Here is an 18,333-nt window from a genome sequence, read left to right on the forward strand (position 1 = left end):
ATTAGATTATTTATGAATATTACTTTTTTCATTAACTAGGTTCAATTTTTCAAGCAAAAGATCAATCATCTTTCTTTTCTTAACCATGTTTTAAATTCAAAAACTTATAAATTCTTTTTCTAACTGAAGCTTATCCAGTTACTTCAGGAGTATTTACTACCTAATCCCTCTCATATCTACTATATTATCCTCCACAGTAAGAGAAAAGGTGATTTTCTCGAGATCCATCTTCTGACCCGAGTCATATAGTTGTTACACCATTTGTATCACTTATCAACCCTAAAATGTGTCAAGCACTAAATTTTCACAAAATATATATATATATTTTTACTGTTACAGATGGTATCCACAGCAACGACTTACATCGTCATTATGGTGCAGTTTACCCCTTGATCTACAATCTTGTAAACTACATTCGTTTCTAGGGTGGAATTGATTCATAGTCTAAAAACACATTTTTTGTGTGCTTCTATCACTTATAAAGAAATCATGAATAATATTTGCAAACATTACCTACTAATAATTAACATTGTTTTTAAATGTGTATTCATTAAAATAAAGAGAGATGAATTCAGCGTTTGATCGACTACTTCTAAAAAGGTTCTAACTAATATTTGTAACAAGTCTATTGTTCTGTACTCGAAGCTTTTTTTAGAGCTAATCTGGTGTTTGAAGACTAATAGCAATGAATCATTACTTAATACTTATTAAAGGCTCACAACGCGCCAAAGCCAAAAATATCTTACCTTGTTCAAAGTCAAGCCTTTTTTTCTTATCCCTAAAATTTGAAAAAATATTAGTCAGAACCACTTTAGAGGGAGATCTGATTTTACTTTCTATCCTATCTTTTTAAAAAGTAAATAATAGGAAAGAAAAGGGAAAAGGGTGTAAAGAGAACATATTTTCAAGTGTTAATTTGCGTGTCAAAGTCTAGTTTCATGGTTAGTTGTCCCATTTATTGGTCACGGATCAAATAGTAGCTAATATAATAAAACAAAAATATATTAAGTTATTCTTTAATAGTCAAGATTAAAATTCTAAAATAATAATTGAAATGTTTGCTGTGAATAGGAAATAGCCCCAATCCTGGGCAGTTTGGATTTATATGTACCGATTCAAAAATCCTCAATAATCACGCACCCCCTTGATCGTACTCCTTTAAGACAATTCCTCTATTAATTAATCGCTCCGTTATGTAACTACTTCCCCTTTAACATCCTCCCATGCTTAACGCCTTCAACTAATCCCATCCGTCTCTAACCAAGCTCTCTTTTACACCCTCTTATCTTAGGATTATAAGAAAGGCGACATTAAAAAGTTGAACGGAAAAAAGGAGGAGAAGAGGATAGCCACGAAGGTTGGACCAAACTTAGAGGAGAGGCAAGAGCACTGCTTATAACCCAATCGAAAAGTGTCTATTACTAAAGATATAAATAGAAACCAAAGATTTCATTTTTCTACAGTGGATTATAAATTAATCAAAGTATATAATTATTATACTTTCAAATGCAGTTAATGATCAAATCTGTTTATATTTTAAGGAAAGGATTGGAAGTTCAAGGTTTATGCTTACACGATACAAATAAGGATTAAAGATGCACAGAAGATAAATTCTTTTGAAGGAATTTCCAGTTGATTGTGATGCCAAAGGTTAATGAACATGTTTCAGCAGACTCTAATTTTCATTTCTCAAAATATGAAGTCAATTTCGCATGATTTTGAAAATATTTTCATGTTGACGAATCAAGCAGAAAGGAGAAGGAACTCATTAGAAAAGAATACTTCAGGAGGTGCTGATTATCGGACGTAATTGATTCAAGTTATGAAGGTCAAGCGAGTTGATTAAATTTTAATTTCAGATAGGGGAATAAGACTGGATGGGCTAACGGACTTGGTCTGAAAGTACCCAGAGGTACCATTTATTGCACTCATGTAACCCTATAAAACAATATTTTTACGGCGATGATTATTATTTCGATCTTTAAAGAATTTTATACAAGAAGAGATTGTCATTTAATAGCTTTTAGTTTACATGTTAGATACATTTTTTTTTTCATCCTTACAATTTTCTTTTTACTTGTAAAATAATTATAATCAGCAAATGAGCTGCAATATATAGGCATGAGGGATACAGCCCCCAGAGGTGCACCTTCCTGACGTTCGAGTAAACTATTTGATGAAACTAGGAGGTCCTTCATCATACCCCTTATCACCTAGACCGAGTTACATCAGGGATATCATTTGTCGTACAAATACATCATGCAATCCTTCCCGGCACACCCACCCTTACTAAAACCTCTGGGGAGTTCGACGGTCTTATATCTCTTTTGAAATATTTGCTTAAAACGGAAAGAAGAGGCTTTAAGATAGTTAAATGGAGCAATATTTTAAAAGCACCGGAAATTGGAAAAGGTTTGAAACAGATACTTATATCGTGTATGTTGGTCGGTGTACGACATGTCACAGTCTCTCAAGAGATCATAACACAAAAAAAAGCAATCCTTCCTGACCAGACTCGCCCCACTGAAACTCCCAGGAAGCAACGGTTCTATATCACCTTTGAAAATTTTACATGAAAGGGAAACAGGATTCTTAAGTTAGTTAAAACGGGTAACTTTGAAAATCTGGCTAAAATTGAAAAAACCACTCTCGCCTTTTTTATTTTCAAACCTCTTTATTTTTATATATGGTTACAGAATACAAATATATAATACAATACATTATATATACAAATTTACATGATATCTTCGTTTGCCGTATGGCATTATAAGATGAGCAAAAAACATGGTCCGCTGAAGGCGGTCACTCTCGCCTTCCGTGGAAGGTTTACTTATCGTACCCTTCAGACATAATATTATGGCGAGTATGTAGGTTGACTACATGTCACAATATCACAGGAAATTATAACACAAAAAGAAACAAGCAATAAAAAAAAAAATTATGTATTAGAAAATGCATCCGTATAAGGACTTGTACTAACATATAACTTCATAGAAAAATGAACGCAACATTTATTTTTTTCGTTATGTTGAATGGAAGTTGGATAATAATTATTGTGAAGGTAGATATAAATTAGCTATGTATAGACACGATTTCGAAGGAGTGAACCATCTTCAAACATTTCCATAATTTTCATTTGGCTTACTTTGACCTCAAAGAACAGTAAGCAATACAAAATAGAGCTCAAATCACATTTTAGTCAGAGTCCGAATCCCAATTTGTCTGATTCGTAGAAAAATTTATCCGCCGACCTTATATGGAATGCTGAATATTTCCGAAAGCTGACCGAACTGCGGTTACCTAACTAATCTGAATTAAAATGGCAATTGATATTGACTGAGTTAGTAAAAAGAACTACGAAGATAGTTTAAACCAATTTAACCAATAAATTCATTGACTGTCAGAATAAGGAAAACAAATAATTAAATAAATTATAAATATAAAATATAAAAATACCGTATATACAAAGGTGAATATTCAAAAACTACAGAATACTATGGTCTTCAATAGCCAACAAAACTAGTCTTCAATATTACAACAAAAAGTAAAAAAAAAAAAAAAAAAAAAGTTTCATAAGTAATAAGAATCATAAGTATACTCATCAGAAAATAATCCTAATGATTAGAATTATACTAAATACAATCCTAAAGCAGAGGTTCCATGTAACAGATACCTGCCACGCGCGTTTATTGTGCTTGCTTAGATAGTTGATAGCACTACGAACATTCAAGCAAATCTTGATTGTACGATAGTAAATCTAAGTTTACACGATCTTAGTGGCTGCAACAGCTTTCAGTATCACTATTACTGTCACTACCACCGTAATTGTGAAAACTCCGCTTAAAGTTTTTTCTCTTCAGCAAGCATATTCAACGAAAGTCGACAGTTGTGATCTTAAACTACAATATTCTCCTCGGATCGCCACCTTTTTCCCTTCTTAACCGGAAGGTTTATTTTATAATTGCATTTTTATTCTTAAATAAAAATATTTTCTTAACAAGAATATTATTGAACAAAAGTAAAAAAAGAAAGTAGTCATCCAATTACTTCTACCTCTAATACATACATGATTTAAACATATACGTAAAATTATCGATTATATTCAATCGATAAGTCAGTGAATCGATTGTCTCTTTTTATCTCCAAATTGTTATCAGATTATTACCTTCTGAAACCTTCGAATTTAACAGTATTTAGATTGATGGGCTATGCAGTTGATTCGAAATTCTTTTTCTGTGACAAGTGATGTTTTTCGCTGCTTAAAAAGTAGGCTAAGCCTTTCATATAGACCATTTCACATCGGTAATTTGTTATTTCACGGAGAGTTCGAGTATCAAGACCCGAAATCCGAAGAAGAAGTAGTTAATATAGTTTATATTGACAAACATGGAAATAGGAAACCAGTCACGGGAAAAGTGGGTGACAATGTACTGTACTTAGCCCACAGGTTTGGGATAGAAATGGAAGGAGCTTGTGAAGCATCCCTAGCTTGTACTACTTGTCATGTGTATGTTGATCAGAAATTTTTTGATAAGCTGACACCTGCTGAAGAAAAAGAAGAGGATCTTCTTGACTTAGCACCATTTTTGAAAGAAAATTCCAGACTCGGGTGCCAGATTATTTTAACTAAGGAACTTGATGGAATCGAAATTAAACTTCCAAAGGCGACACGAAACTTTTATGTGGATGGGCATACTCCTAAACCTCATTAGTTATAACAATTGAATACATAGTCTAGAAAGTTGTGTGGATTTTTACACATTTAGTGAAAACTTAATTTTATTTATTAAAACATCTAGCAGGTTAGTGTTATGGTATTGTTAATTTTCTAATCAAAATTATAGAATTTTTCCTTTCGAAAGATTTGTAGAAAAATACCAAATGACAATATTTTTTTCTAAACTAATTAATTATCTAAGAAATTTAACTTGCAGCTGATGAAAATATTTATGGAATTGCACAGAAACAACAAATACATTCCAAAAAAACCTCTTTAGACAGTCATTAGCAATCTTATATTGGAAAACATTTTTTAATTTTTCAAATTATATATAAGGTTTTGAATTGTTCACCTTCAGACTGTGTTTGAGTAGTGTGTACAAAATAAGTTCCAACAATGGGAAATTCAAAATTCCTGCTTATACTGTTATTATTGCTACCTTGAATAGAACAAATCTGTTGCTTTCTGCTCGCTCAAAAGGAATACACAAACCTCTTTAACGGATCCTTATCAGTTGAGATCCAGCCTAAACTAACTCATAACATTCTGTATAACAGTTTTAAAGTTCCCGCCATTGGAGCTTGTTTTATGTACTAGTACCTTTTTATTTTCTTGTTTATTAAATCCACTTACTACTCAAAACCATGAGAATCTTTATATGTGAAAAGTAAATGAGTGGACTTTTGATACTATGCTCCTCAAATGTTTACATTTGATTTCTAATATAGGAACATTTAACAGGGGAAATTTTTGTTTGAGATGTAGAAGATTAATTTGATATTAATGAAAGCACCCCTAGTTTTTATATATTTATTGAATTCTAGAGCATAATTGCTGGTGAAAACTTATCTATTATATCTTTTATTGATGACTTAATTGCTTTGAGTCATCAGTTAGGAAATGTCATGTTTGATTACATATTGTTCATTTCAAAACAATTACAATGATCATGAAAATTTGTTTTACTTAAGTGTAAGTATATTTTCAAATGAAAATCCTTTGCTTATTTAAAAATAATAAGTACATTATTATACTGAAACATATTTCTTTACTTTTAAATATTTTATATTTTATTCTGGTATTAAATAATTCAGGCAAGAATATTTACAGAGTTTAATTATAATGGAGCTAACCAAAGAAGCGGCTGATGTAGCACTCAAAGCTGTTGATTTTGATAAAAGAAATTGCATTGATGCTGCTGTGTACTTCTACCATGAAGCTTCACGACTTCTATGCAGAGCTTCTCAACAACTTGAAGGAATCTTGCGTGATGAACTCTTAAAGAAAGCTCAAGAATATGATGAAAGAGCTGAGACTATTCAAAAGCCATGTAATTATTACATTATTTTGGTGTAGTTTTATAATTATTTTTAAGTGTATGCAAGTTATAATGGTTGTTTGAATATTGTATCTTAAGAATAGTTATATAATCTTTCAAAATTTAAATTTAGATTACTTAGGTTGTTAAAAATTTGGCTGTGACTTTTAAACTTCTGCTGAAATTATTAATTAGTTACATTCTGGTAGTAAAATGACTACATTCTAAAAATCATAAAAACCAAAATTATTATCTTATTTTATTACTTTATTCTGTCATTAATTGAATAAATAAACAATTTTTGTTTTCATTTGTTTCAGCTGAAAAGAGAGAGTTTCAGAATAAAGAACTTATAAACTTGAACAAATGTAGATTTCTCTTTCGCCAAGCTTTAGATGCTGATGAGTCGAAAAATGAATCTGCAGCTGTTGATTTATACACTCAAGCTATTGAGCTTGCAATGGAAGCAGTAAGTCCTTTAACCATACAATTTTGTATTATACAATTGCGATAAAGGATCTCTGGAGATTGAACTCAACTAAAAGAACTTGTTGATGTAAACAAATCTTATTTATTATGATAAAAGAGTAATCATTGGGGACAGTGTAAGCCTAAAATTTAAAGTAGTTACACCATATATTTATGTGTAATAATAAATAAATAAGTGTTACAATTATATGTTATAAATAATATATAATAAATATGCTTATTTATCTGCTTATGCTTGTTATTATAAAGGAAATTCTCCCTTTCCCACTATTGCTGGATTTTAGATATAATCAGTTAATCAGCATTATAATTATAATTTATAAAAAAGTGGTAAAATATTAATTGTTAAGCTAAAGAATTTGGAGAGGACTGTTTGGTACTTAATAAAATCACTTATTTAATGCACACTTTGTGCCTATGAGGAGCATTTAGGTAAACCATCAACATGATGCTCCGTACCTAACATCCTTTCTGAGAGCTGAATGGGGTTTACATCATTGGCGATTACCCTATTATATTACTATCATGGCTTAGGAACTAGATAGTTGTTCCAAATTGTGTAGCAAAGTGATTTTTCATTCTGTATGTATTTTTCAATGTTTTTACTAAAATCCAAGTATTTGAACTCATTCTTTGTGCTATTTAATGAATACTTTTCATCAAAAATGTACTAATTTAAAAAAAATCTTAGATTATATTTTTACCTCACAAATATAATTAAAAAGCACAGACATATTCTATTGTTTGTAAAATATATAAAAATAAGTCTCAGTCCATAATCTAGTATCAAAAAATATTTCATGTTGCTCCTAAAGCCCACCCTGATGAGAACGTTTTTGTAGTTAAATGGTAAAGACATTTGCAAGACTTGATAAAGGGGTTATTCCGTAATGTACTTTGTTTTATATTAGAGAACAGAAACAGATGACTCAGAATTAAAGAACAAACTTTCTACCATAATGCTGGATGCTCTAGAAAGAGCAGAAGTTCTGAAAGGAATTAAAAATACTGCAGATGTGCAACATAGTGGTACTTCTCCAATGTTATCAAAAAAAGGTAAGTACTTTATTTTGATTTATTTAAACATTCGTATATATTAGTGTTCATAAACCAGAACTGCCATTTTATATTTTTCAATAGTTAATGATATGTTTATATTTAATATAATTCATCTGTCTAAGTAATAAATTTATTTTGGATGACTTTTAATGTAGAATATTAATTTTATATATGAGATGGTCAGGGTTGCGGTCAAAAGTGAAACAAAAATAGTTTACAACTATTTATTTTCCGACGTTTCGCCCCACTTTGCAGGGCTTCATCAGGGCTGCTCCAAGGAATCGGTTGAACAGGAATTAATTTTACTCTTAAAAAAATCTAGATAGCTGAAATGTTGCACATGGATGAAAAGTAAATAATGAACTTATTTGTGGTGACATAGAGGCTGATAATTTAACTATTAAATTTCTATCAAAAGTTAAGAATAGAATGAGGAAACTAAATGTTTTTATCTACTTTCTTATTCTTTATTTCTTTGGAGTTTTATTCAATTTTTAATGTATTCTAAGAATCAGAAAACTATTTACCTTTAATGAATTTTCTCTCTTATTATTCATTTATACCTATTCATTTTAGTGGGTCTATTATTGTAAATTTGGCAAAAGTCATAATCTATAATATAAACATGCTGACCTTTTGTTGTAATTTTTCAATGTTTTAATGTGTAAATTGATGCTAATTATTTAATATAGAGAATTTTACGAATAGTTGTTTTTTGTATTTTTTTATTTGTGCTTGGTCATTTTTTTTTTTTTTTGTAATGTTTTTACTAACATTGTTTAATTTTTGTATTCTAAGATCTCCCATCCAAAATCTTTCAAAGAACTGACAGCCAACAATTGAAAGTGAGTGGTAAGATGACGTATACAGAAGAAGAGAAAAAGGTTCTCCTTGCAACATCTAGAATTAACAAGCATGAATTTGTTCCTTTTATGGATATAGATTTGAACGAAAGGTAATTATTAGCTTTTGTTTCTTAGTAGTAGTTATTTATTGCATAGTCATGGTTATTTAATATCTAGTAGTTATTATAGTTATTATTGTAGAATTAAAACTGTTTATACCGGAAAAATTTCTTAAGCTTGATGCTGTTGAGCTATCAAATTTTTTTAAAAATTAAAGTCAGTTTTTTTTTATCGTCTTCAGCAAATTTTCCTTGATAATATTCTGAAGTAAACACATACTTAATATTATAGTTTTCATGAAATCGATTTAAAAAAAGAAAATCTTATTCTAGGGGGTAACATATATGAATAATTAGTAATAAAACGAAATAGAGCACCTAATTACTGTATTAAATCTAATAGAAAATATTTATCTAACAGAGATCAGTCTCAACTATTTCATCATAAATAATCTTCAGCCTAAAACATCGTTTAAAACTCTGACAAAACAAATGTCTCTCTTAAAAATACTTAAAGCATTCTCCCTTCTTCACTATTATCACATCCATTATAATAAAAACCAATATATATATATATATATGTTTAATCCAACATCATATACCAATAGCATTTTGAACATAGTATATAAACAAATTTCATATGTTTAATGAGTATCTAAAAAAACTAACAGAAGCTTTTAGCACTAATTTTAGGTATAAATGATCTGACTTAAGTGGGGAAAACACTCCCATGGCTTCAATAAAAACAATTTGTAAGGAAAAATATCAAACTGGAATTATGGAAACTTACATTAATTGCTATTTCTATCCATGTGTGTTATATAAAACTATATAACATACAAAATTTAAGTCTTACCAGTATTGATTTTATTGAGTACTAGAGATTGACCACCAATAAAACTACTCACACAGTTTTCATTCTCTTTCTCATCCTGGATCCATTTGAAGAGGTTAAAAAAGGGAACGAAGAATAATATTTGATTTCTGCTTCCTTCAAGTTTGTCCTGATCTCCTTTCAGTCCGAAATTTTCCTTTGTGAGAGTATATCGCAAGGCATTTTATAAACAAACTAGGGAGTGACCAAAAACTGTATGATAGAAGTAAAAAATGTTATAGTGACTGGTGTCTCTTTTATTTTTTTTTTTTATTTTTATTACAGTCATTATTTTTAGGTTTACTACAAAAGAAACTGTTACTATTAACTTGTAGAGTCCCAGCCTCAACTCTGCAACAAGACTAGTGAATGTCAAAAGAGCCTCATATGTTTTATACCTGTAGAACAATGAATGATTAGAATCTTAAAGTGGAAAGGAAATTTTAGCCTCAAGGAGGATACTGACAGAGAAATTATTAAATCATTCACATTGAGATCATCGATCATTCTTAAAAAGCTATGTAACTCAAATAGCACCAAAATTGAAGAATGACCCATATATTATTAATCTATGCAATAAAGACGGTTTCAAATAGGATAAAAGCTATTTAAAGAAAATAAATTTAATCTATATTAGCATATATTAAAATATTAGTTACATATGTTTTATATTTTATAACCTGAAAAAAACATACAATAACTAATGAATTGCAATTAGTAAATTGATACAATGTGATGCATAATATCAGACAACTTTCACTTACTACTCTACTCTGAGATGAAGTTAATCCTTGCACATTTCAAAACTACAATTTCTTTAATTATGGTAACACTTTCTCTCTCAATACACATTCCATATGATAATGTGGTCGAAACAAACTCTGACTATTGTCAAAACAGCCAAAAAAATCTAAAACATTTATTTTTTCTTCTTCTTCTTCAATCGGCACAACAACCCACTGGGCCCTGTCCTCCTCAAGCAGCTTCAACCAGTTTAATCTGTTAAGTGCAGCTGCTCTCCAATTTCTCACTCCGAGCAGGGTCCTCGATTCCTCTTCAACACCATCCAATCATCCAAGCTTATTATTTATTATTACTAACAATGAAAATTTAACATTTAAACCCTGTCAGACTATTTCAATCAGAATAAGACCTAGCCAATATTAAAGACAATTTAATTACTTATTAAAATAGTGAGTAAGTGAAAATCATTTGAGCTATTTTAGAGAAAATGATTAAAAAAAAAAAAAAATGTAAAACTGATGATATTAAGTGGCACATTCAGTGAATCAACTTTGATTAAAAAGTTGCTGTAACATCCCAGGTTCTTACCTACTTTGAATTTGTAATTTCTAGAACTTTCCCACCAGCACGGCATTAGCGCCACAAACGTCCTACATGTTTGTTTAACAACAGTCCAGAAATTTAAACTAACTAGAATATCCTGTGTTCTAATATAACTGATAACAAAACTGACAAAAATCGGAAGTTAACAGAGTGGAAGGGAGGCGACCATTAACGGCTTTATTTCAAGTATGCCCTTTTTAGCCCTGATGAAGCTCTATAAAGTGGAACGAAACATCAGAAAATCAATAGTTATTACCATTTTTTGTTTTCTTTTGAACACACCCCTGACCATCTTCTTCGTAATTTCAAATAATGCGGACTATCATTTATATATACATTAGAATATCTATTGTTCATTTTAGTGGTCCTGAGGGTGGGATCTAAGCCGTAACAGGACATTTTGTTTGTAAATTTAAATTGGTGAAATAATCTTGGCTATAGTTAAAATAGAATATCTAGTAATAATAACAAAACTTCAATTGATCCCACTCGAATCTCAACTAAGTAAGTTATTTTAATTCTCCAACGTTTCGACCCTTAGGCCTTTATTGATTTGTCACAATTCATTAAAAAACTTTATTGTTAATAGTATTATTGTATTTCAATAAGAAGAAAAATTTAAAAAAATTGTTGTTGATGCATTGAAGTTATATATTTTTATTTTTTGACATGGGAAATAAGCCTGTAAGTGCAAAAAGTTTTTTTAATAAATAGTTTCAAATCAATAATGAGGTTGTCTCCTTGATAATGGCCTAAGGGCTGAAACGTTGGTGAATTGAAACAACTTAATTTAGAGTAAAAGGAACAATTGAAGTTGTGTTATTATTAAAATTAATCACTCTCAATCAATTAATTAAAAAATATATTAAATTAGAAACATTATATACAAAATATATTAAACTAAGAATATCTAGTGTTATAGCCCTTCACTATTCCACTTTTAATGTTCTTCGGTTGGTTTATGTAAGATTGTATACTTCTCTTTTATTGGCTGACCGGATACAGATTTTTGCTCATCCTGAAAATGTACAATAGTCTCGAGGTCGTGAAAAATAGCTAGTTTTTGTTTGTAAATTATGAATTCTTCAAAACTCAAAACAAAGATTTGCTGAAAAGTATGTAGCTTGTGTATTTTGGTGTTATTATTTTCTAACTTGAATATATTGTTGATTTTAAAAAAAATATATAGATATCTACAATAATAAATATAATTTAAATTTTGTCATATTAAGAGATAGATGATTTCGATTTTATAATTTAATGTTTATTCCATCATTGAAGTAGTTGCTTTTTTTTTATTGATGATATGTGCTAGATTTCAGTATGCAATTCCTTTTACGGACAAGGATGGTCCATTGGCACTATCTCCTAAACAGAGAAGAGAGTTTCATCGGTGGGCAAGACCTGAAGAAATATGCTCCGAGCCTGTGCTTATTGCAGGGGAAAAAGTTGATTGTTTCTCCATCAAACAGACTGTAAGTAAATATAGGATCCATAATAAATTTTGCCTGATATTTAATAAAAGAATGACATGGGGCTCCCAAATTTCGAGAACAACAGGAAAATGCTAAATCTAAGACTGAGGCTATTATACTCATTTCGTTCAAATTGAAACTTAGGCAGAAATTGGGCTATAATAAATAATTAATTTTAGTTGTGTTACTATTCAAGCAAAGCAGCAATATGGACCCACTAAAAGATATTTAAAGCTGACTTACACAGACACACAAACTTCTCACTCATAGAAGCATGTCCATAACTCACATGTTCAATAACTACGAGATAGAAGGCTGAAAAGAAGTTATTTGAAGAATCTGCTTGCCTATCTTTAAATTGTTTAGTCAAGACAATGAGAGTAGCCATTGGGTATTTCTCCATCTTCTGTCACATAACACAATTTTCAGCCCACAAAGTCAATAGTTGTATGTTTAACATATGAAAATGAATCAATAGATATTTAAAAAAATTGTTTTGTATCGCCAACATTAATTTTTATTTTAAATTAATGTTAAATATTGATTTCAACTTCACACTCATTTACAATCTTTCATTTTAATTTCTAATCTGCTATTCGCCGGGTAGTAGCTTTCCATAACTTTTAAGATTTTTTTTTTTGCATGCCTTTAATTTTTTTTAATTTTTTAGTTTTTCTGTTACTTGTGTTTTAGATTGTTTCAGACTGTTCTTTTGTTGCTTCACTTGCTGTAGGAGCTCTCTATGAAATGAGATTTCATAAACGATTAATAACCAAAATCATTTACCCTCGTAAAAAAAACAAAGAACCACTCTTCAATCCTTTTGGTATGTTATATAAGTGCTCAGATTGATTTTTATTTTGTAATTCTACTTTAGAAATTAATTTGGTGGATAATAATTTAATTAAGTAGATAATTAAATAATGCAATTATACAATTTATAACTTGGAAGCTTTCACGCAAAAAGGTTGACTTACTTGGCTTGTTGTATGTACGAAGTTTGTTGAGAGTGCAGAGGGTTCATTCATCTAGACTTTTGCTCATTGACATTACATTTTTGTGATTATACCCTGTCTGTATAATTTAAATAAAATAAAGATAGCCCTGATAAAACACCAACTACGAATCAGGTTTGTTTTCTTCAGAATAAAACGATTGTAAAAGATCTAATATAATAAATACCAAACTAATGCTACATGAACGGTGTACTAACTAATAAAAATATGTAATAAAAACTAAGCTTAGGTGCCCATAAGCATATGTCAGGGATACTTCAAGCAAAGGTCACTTTCTGAAACTATTAAAAAAAAAGAAAACTATAATTAAAATATCAAATATAAATTGTGTTCCTTTATTTACTTTGTACTGTTTTTTTTTCTCCTGCATATTCAACCACACTAAGGATAATCATATCTCAAATTTTATTTTAGCATGACTGGTGTAGCAAAAATTATTTAGCCCAATAAGGGAGCTGTGAATTTTTTTAGCCTTAGAAGGGTGCCCCAGTGAAAAAGTTTGATGAATGTTGTTATAAACCAATTGAGTGTTAGGCAATACATTTATAGAATTTTGAATAAATAATTATGTTATAATATATTAGCAAATGAACTGTCGGAGTACAAGAGTGGTTTGAAAAGTTCTCGGAATATACTAGAAAGAAGTGTCTTACCTTGGTGGAACTACTTTTATTTTTCAACATAGTCTCCTTGTAGACTAATGCATTTGGTCCAGCGATGCTCCAATGCCTTGATCCCATCTCAAAAATGAGATTCCTCCAGGCCTGCAAAATACCTCTCCAATTCGGCTGTCAGTTCTTCCATTGTAGGAAATCTCTGTCCACCTAGGAAAATTTTCAGCTTGGGGAAGAGATGAAAGTCTGATGGTGCCAAATCAGGTGAATTAGGTGGATTTGGCAACAATTCGTAACTCAGTTCATGAAGTTTTGCGATGGCAATAGTACTTGTGTGCGGGTGGACATTGTCCTGAAGAAAGATGACTTTTTGCCTTGCCAAACCAGGCCTTTTTTTGTGTATCTTTTCCTGTAGTTGGTCTTGGAGGTTTGCTTAGTATTTCCCCATAATTTTTTGGCCAGTAGAAAGATAATCTATGAGCAGAATGCCTTTTGCATCCCAGAAAACAGGCCATAACCTTTCCAGCTGAACCTACTAGCTTTGCTTTCTTTGGTGGTGGTGACTCAGCATGTTTCCACTGCTTTGACTACTGTTTTGTCTCTGGGGTGTAGTAGTGGACCCAAGTTTCATCTGTAGTCACAAACCGGCACAAAAAATCTTGTTGATTGCGCTGAAAACGGGTCAGATTTTGTTTGGACATTTCCAATCTGGTGCGTTTATGGTCTAATGTCAAGAGCCGTGGCACCCATCTTACGGATAATTTTTTCATTCCCAATTCTTCGGTTAAAATGTGATATACTTGTTCAGATAACTTCCCTACAGCTTCAGCAATCTCATGCACTTTCAGTCGACGATCCTCCATGACATTTTTATGTTTTTTTGCGATAAATTCTGGAGTCGTAGCGCTTTTTGGCCGTCCATTTGGCAACAGTTGAATATGCAGGAGCAGAGTTCCCCAGTTTGTTCTGAAAGTCGGCATGAATTTCCTTTGCTTCCATATCTTTCTTTATAAAGTACTTAATCACTGCTCAAATCTCAGTTTTTTCAATTGTCACAAATCACTACACATAAAACAACAACAAAGAGTCGTCACTACCACTCACGCCACGTGTTCACTCTCAAAGGAGGTGTGATTATTGCGCGGGAACCTCATTGCTCTAGAACTGACATCTAGCGGTGATTCCGAGAACTTTTCAAACCACCCTCGTAAATTTAGCGTAGAACTTAAGAAGGAGACTACAATAAGCCTCTTAGCAAAAATTGGCTTTATTAAAAAAGATTCAATGGTTGATAAAGAATAATTTTGTACATGCAAAACTTTAAATTTGATTTCTGATAAGTTGTAAATTATGAGATATAACACTCTTTTGGTGAGGGTGCAATACAACTATTTGGAAATAAATTATAAAAATGGAATTGAAATAAATAAATGGTGTAAGAATGTGGGTATTTATTAATTTATACAAGTAATAGTTTAAACAAAAGCAAGTTTAGCAAATTAAGAGTGGTTTTTAATTACTTCTACACGTTTCATAAGAACCAAGTGATTAAGGTTAGGGATATGAGTAAAGTTATAAATGTCTCTTTTGCTCGATCTCTTATTGTCCTATAACCAAGGCCCGTATTTGTATGCAATGAAAATCCCTAGGATATGCCAGGTAATATGCAATAAAAACCTGTGAAATATGGAGTGAAAAAAATATAAAATATAAAGACTAAAATGTACTAATAACCAGCCTGGCCTTTTAGAAGAATGGAAAAATGGTTGTTTTAAATTCATTTTTCTTTAGTGCAAAATAAATTATCAATTGATTGTAATGAATTTATTTTATTGCTTGTTTTCCATTTATTCATCCTAATTCATTGATGCAAGGTTCTAAAAACTTGAATTAATTTGCTGTTAGATCTAAACATAAAAAAAATATTAGCATTAATGATTTAGAAAACTAAGAGGCAAATTTAGTTAAATAATTATATTCAAATCATATTACTAATCAATACATAATCTGACAGTTACTTCATTCCTCTTCATTGGTAGAAATATTGCATTTAAATTTGGTGACAGAATGCATTTGTGATTTTCTTTTACTTGTAATATTTTTTGAACTATTGTTGCCTTAAATGATTTTCTATCAGTTGTAAAATCTTTTTCATCTTTGGTTGAATGACACACTTACTTTTGGCATTAAAAAAAATGATAAATATTACTACTCGTATGGAAAGCAAGCAACAAACTAAATTTGAAATGGAATGTGATGTTCTAAAGGGACAAGAAGGAGAAATGGAATCCAGGGAAATGAAAAAAATTATTATTTAAGTAGGGTTTGTTATATTGATATAGTATTAATTGAATGAAGGTGAAACTTTGATTATTATCTGGAATTTCGTTTAGTTTATTATTTCTATCTCTATTTATTTTTTTATTCAACTGAAATAGTCCAAATACGCAGAATATTCAATATGCAAAATAAACATCTGAGCTCACTGATTCGTAAAGCTTTTCGATCAGTTTAAAAAATGCTTGCAAACAAAATATGCAATTGCATAAAAATCCTGGCCTTGATTATAACCTTTCTCAATTATTATAATGACAGAGCATGATTTGCAACCATATGTACTCAATAATCAAATTAAAGTTTTTGTAGATTATGTTGCAGCTATCAACTTTTTTAATAGAACAACATTTTGTCCTCACTTATTGATTCTTCGTAAGTTAGTTAGTTTCTTGTTATTTTAATAATTTATCATTAAAATTATAGGATTTCTTCCAATGTTAAATATGTTTTAACAGAGTTTATTTACAGGAAAGTACATGGTGAAATTACATCTTAATGGGGTTACTAGAAAAGTTATTATTGATGACACTTTGCCCGTTAATAAGTACAACCAACTCCTCAGTTCCTTTTCAACAAAGAAAAATGAAATGTGGATCTCTCTTTTGGAAAAGGCATACATGAAAGTGATGGGAGGATATGATTTTCCAGGTTCGAATAGTGTAAGTTTCATTTAAAAAAATTAATAGGTGTACATAAAAAAAAATTAGAAGTTAATTTGTTGATTGCAAAGAATTGAATGGGAAGATATTCCAGGTGGCAGTCGCGATATAATTCAAAATAGAAAAAATCTATTTACTGAAAGCCATTTTGACTCTCATTGTAGGTCTTCATCAGGACCATGGTTTGGGTCTCTTAGTTCAAGGAACGTGAGCACGTTCACAACTCGAAAGCTCTGGTGGTTCTGATTTGTTTATATTTGTTGTTTGAATTTGATTAGACATTAAAAATCTAAATTGGCTATTTCAGAAAACTACCAGAAGTTTATTTTATTCAAGAGAAAACCTAAAAATTTTCATTCCATACTCGATATATCTCAAACTATCAGAAGTTTATTTTATTCAAGAGAAAACCTAAAAATTTTCATTCCATACTCAATATATCTCAAACTATCTACTGCATGAAAAACATTATGTACTTTTTAAAGTAAAATAGATTTAAGCCATTTAGCTTTGTATGTTGAATATTATCATAGATATAGATTTCAAAGCTTTTTATTTTTTAGAATCAATAAATCAACATTTTTTTTTTACTTTATTTTGGCTAATATCATGGAAACTGCTATTCCTATAAAGATTATTATGAACTACTTTTAAGTGGATCTAACTACTATAATTTTTAGCAATGGTGGGTGTCTGCACTAGGGTGGACCAAAAACACTTTTTTGATTTTTCAAATGATTGTGAATAAGGAATTAAAAATGGTAAAAAATAAATCAAATCGATTCTTACCTTCTGGTCGTACATTAGCTCCAAAATTTACATTTTTCTTCTTATAATTATCTACATTATTTAAGTTGTCACAATGTAAATGTTTATTATTGTTTGAACCAGTTAAATGTGGACCTGAAATATTTTGGTGAAGTTCAATAATTAATAAATTTTAGAGTATTGATTTTTATTTAGATTTTTTCTGGAGATGCCGAGGAGCGAATGATTATACGGGGAGAATATGATGAGGTGATATGGGAGGAAGAGGTGGAAGCAGCAGTGGAGAGATTAAAACTAGGGAAAGCAGCAGGAAGAGATGGCATCGTTCCTGAATTCATCAAATATGGTGGAACAGAATTATTGAAAGCATTGCAGTGCCTTTTTCAGAAGTTACTTACTGAAAAATCTATCCCTAAGAACTGCGAGTACAACATAATTGTCCCAATTCACAAAATAAGGTGATGCTAATGAATGTGAGAACTATAGACCTAGCTGTCGTATCCCAGGTTGTATACAAGCTCTATACATCAATATTAGAAAAGAAGGTGAGAGGCTCTTACCTAGGAACAGTAATCAGCAGGAATGGAAAGGTAGACTAAGAGATATCCAATAGTTTAAAGAAGGGAAACGCAATATACTATCACCTCTGCAACACAGTTATAGGGAAAAGGAAGGTCGAGAAGAATGTTAAAGTACATGTTTTCAAGGTTATATACCTATCTACCCTCCTTTACGGAAGTGAAAGCTGGGTAC

The 18,333-nt window shown here is 30.6% G+C and overlaps 2 protein-coding genes across 2 annotated transcripts; both read left to right on the forward strand.

The window, feature by feature from the left end:
- Positions 1-4,208: 4,208 nt before the first annotated feature.
- On the forward strand, positions 4,209-4,712 carry Fdx1 (Ferredoxin 1). Its single transcript, XM_014432291.2, has one exon. It carries the CDS (start codon positions 4,209-4,211, stop codon positions 4,710-4,712), a length of 504 nt encoding a protein of 167 aa, XP_014287777.1.
- LOC106688022 (calpain-7) lies at positions 4,235-16,842 on the forward strand. The gene is made up of 8 exons (XM_014432280.2): positions 4,235-4,802; positions 5,831-6,050; positions 6,359-6,507; positions 7,439-7,583; positions 8,385-8,541; positions 12,027-12,186; positions 12,880-13,012; positions 16,622-16,842. Exons 2-8 carry the CDS (start codon positions 5,843-5,845, stop codon positions 16,825-16,827), a joined length of 1,158 nt encoding a protein of 385 aa, XP_014287766.2. The 5' UTR covers positions 4,235-4,802; positions 5,831-5,842; the 3' UTR covers positions 16,828-16,842.
- Positions 16,843-18,333: the final 1,491 nt, after the last annotated feature.

Source organism: Halyomorpha halys, unplaced genomic scaffold, assembly GCF_000696795.3.
Source record: "Halyomorpha halys isolate HHAL.00 unplaced genomic scaffold, Hhal_1.1 Scaffold1041.1, whole genome shotgun sequence".
NCBI lineage: Eukaryota > Metazoa > Arthropoda > Insecta > Hemiptera > Pentatomidae > Halyomorpha > Halyomorpha halys.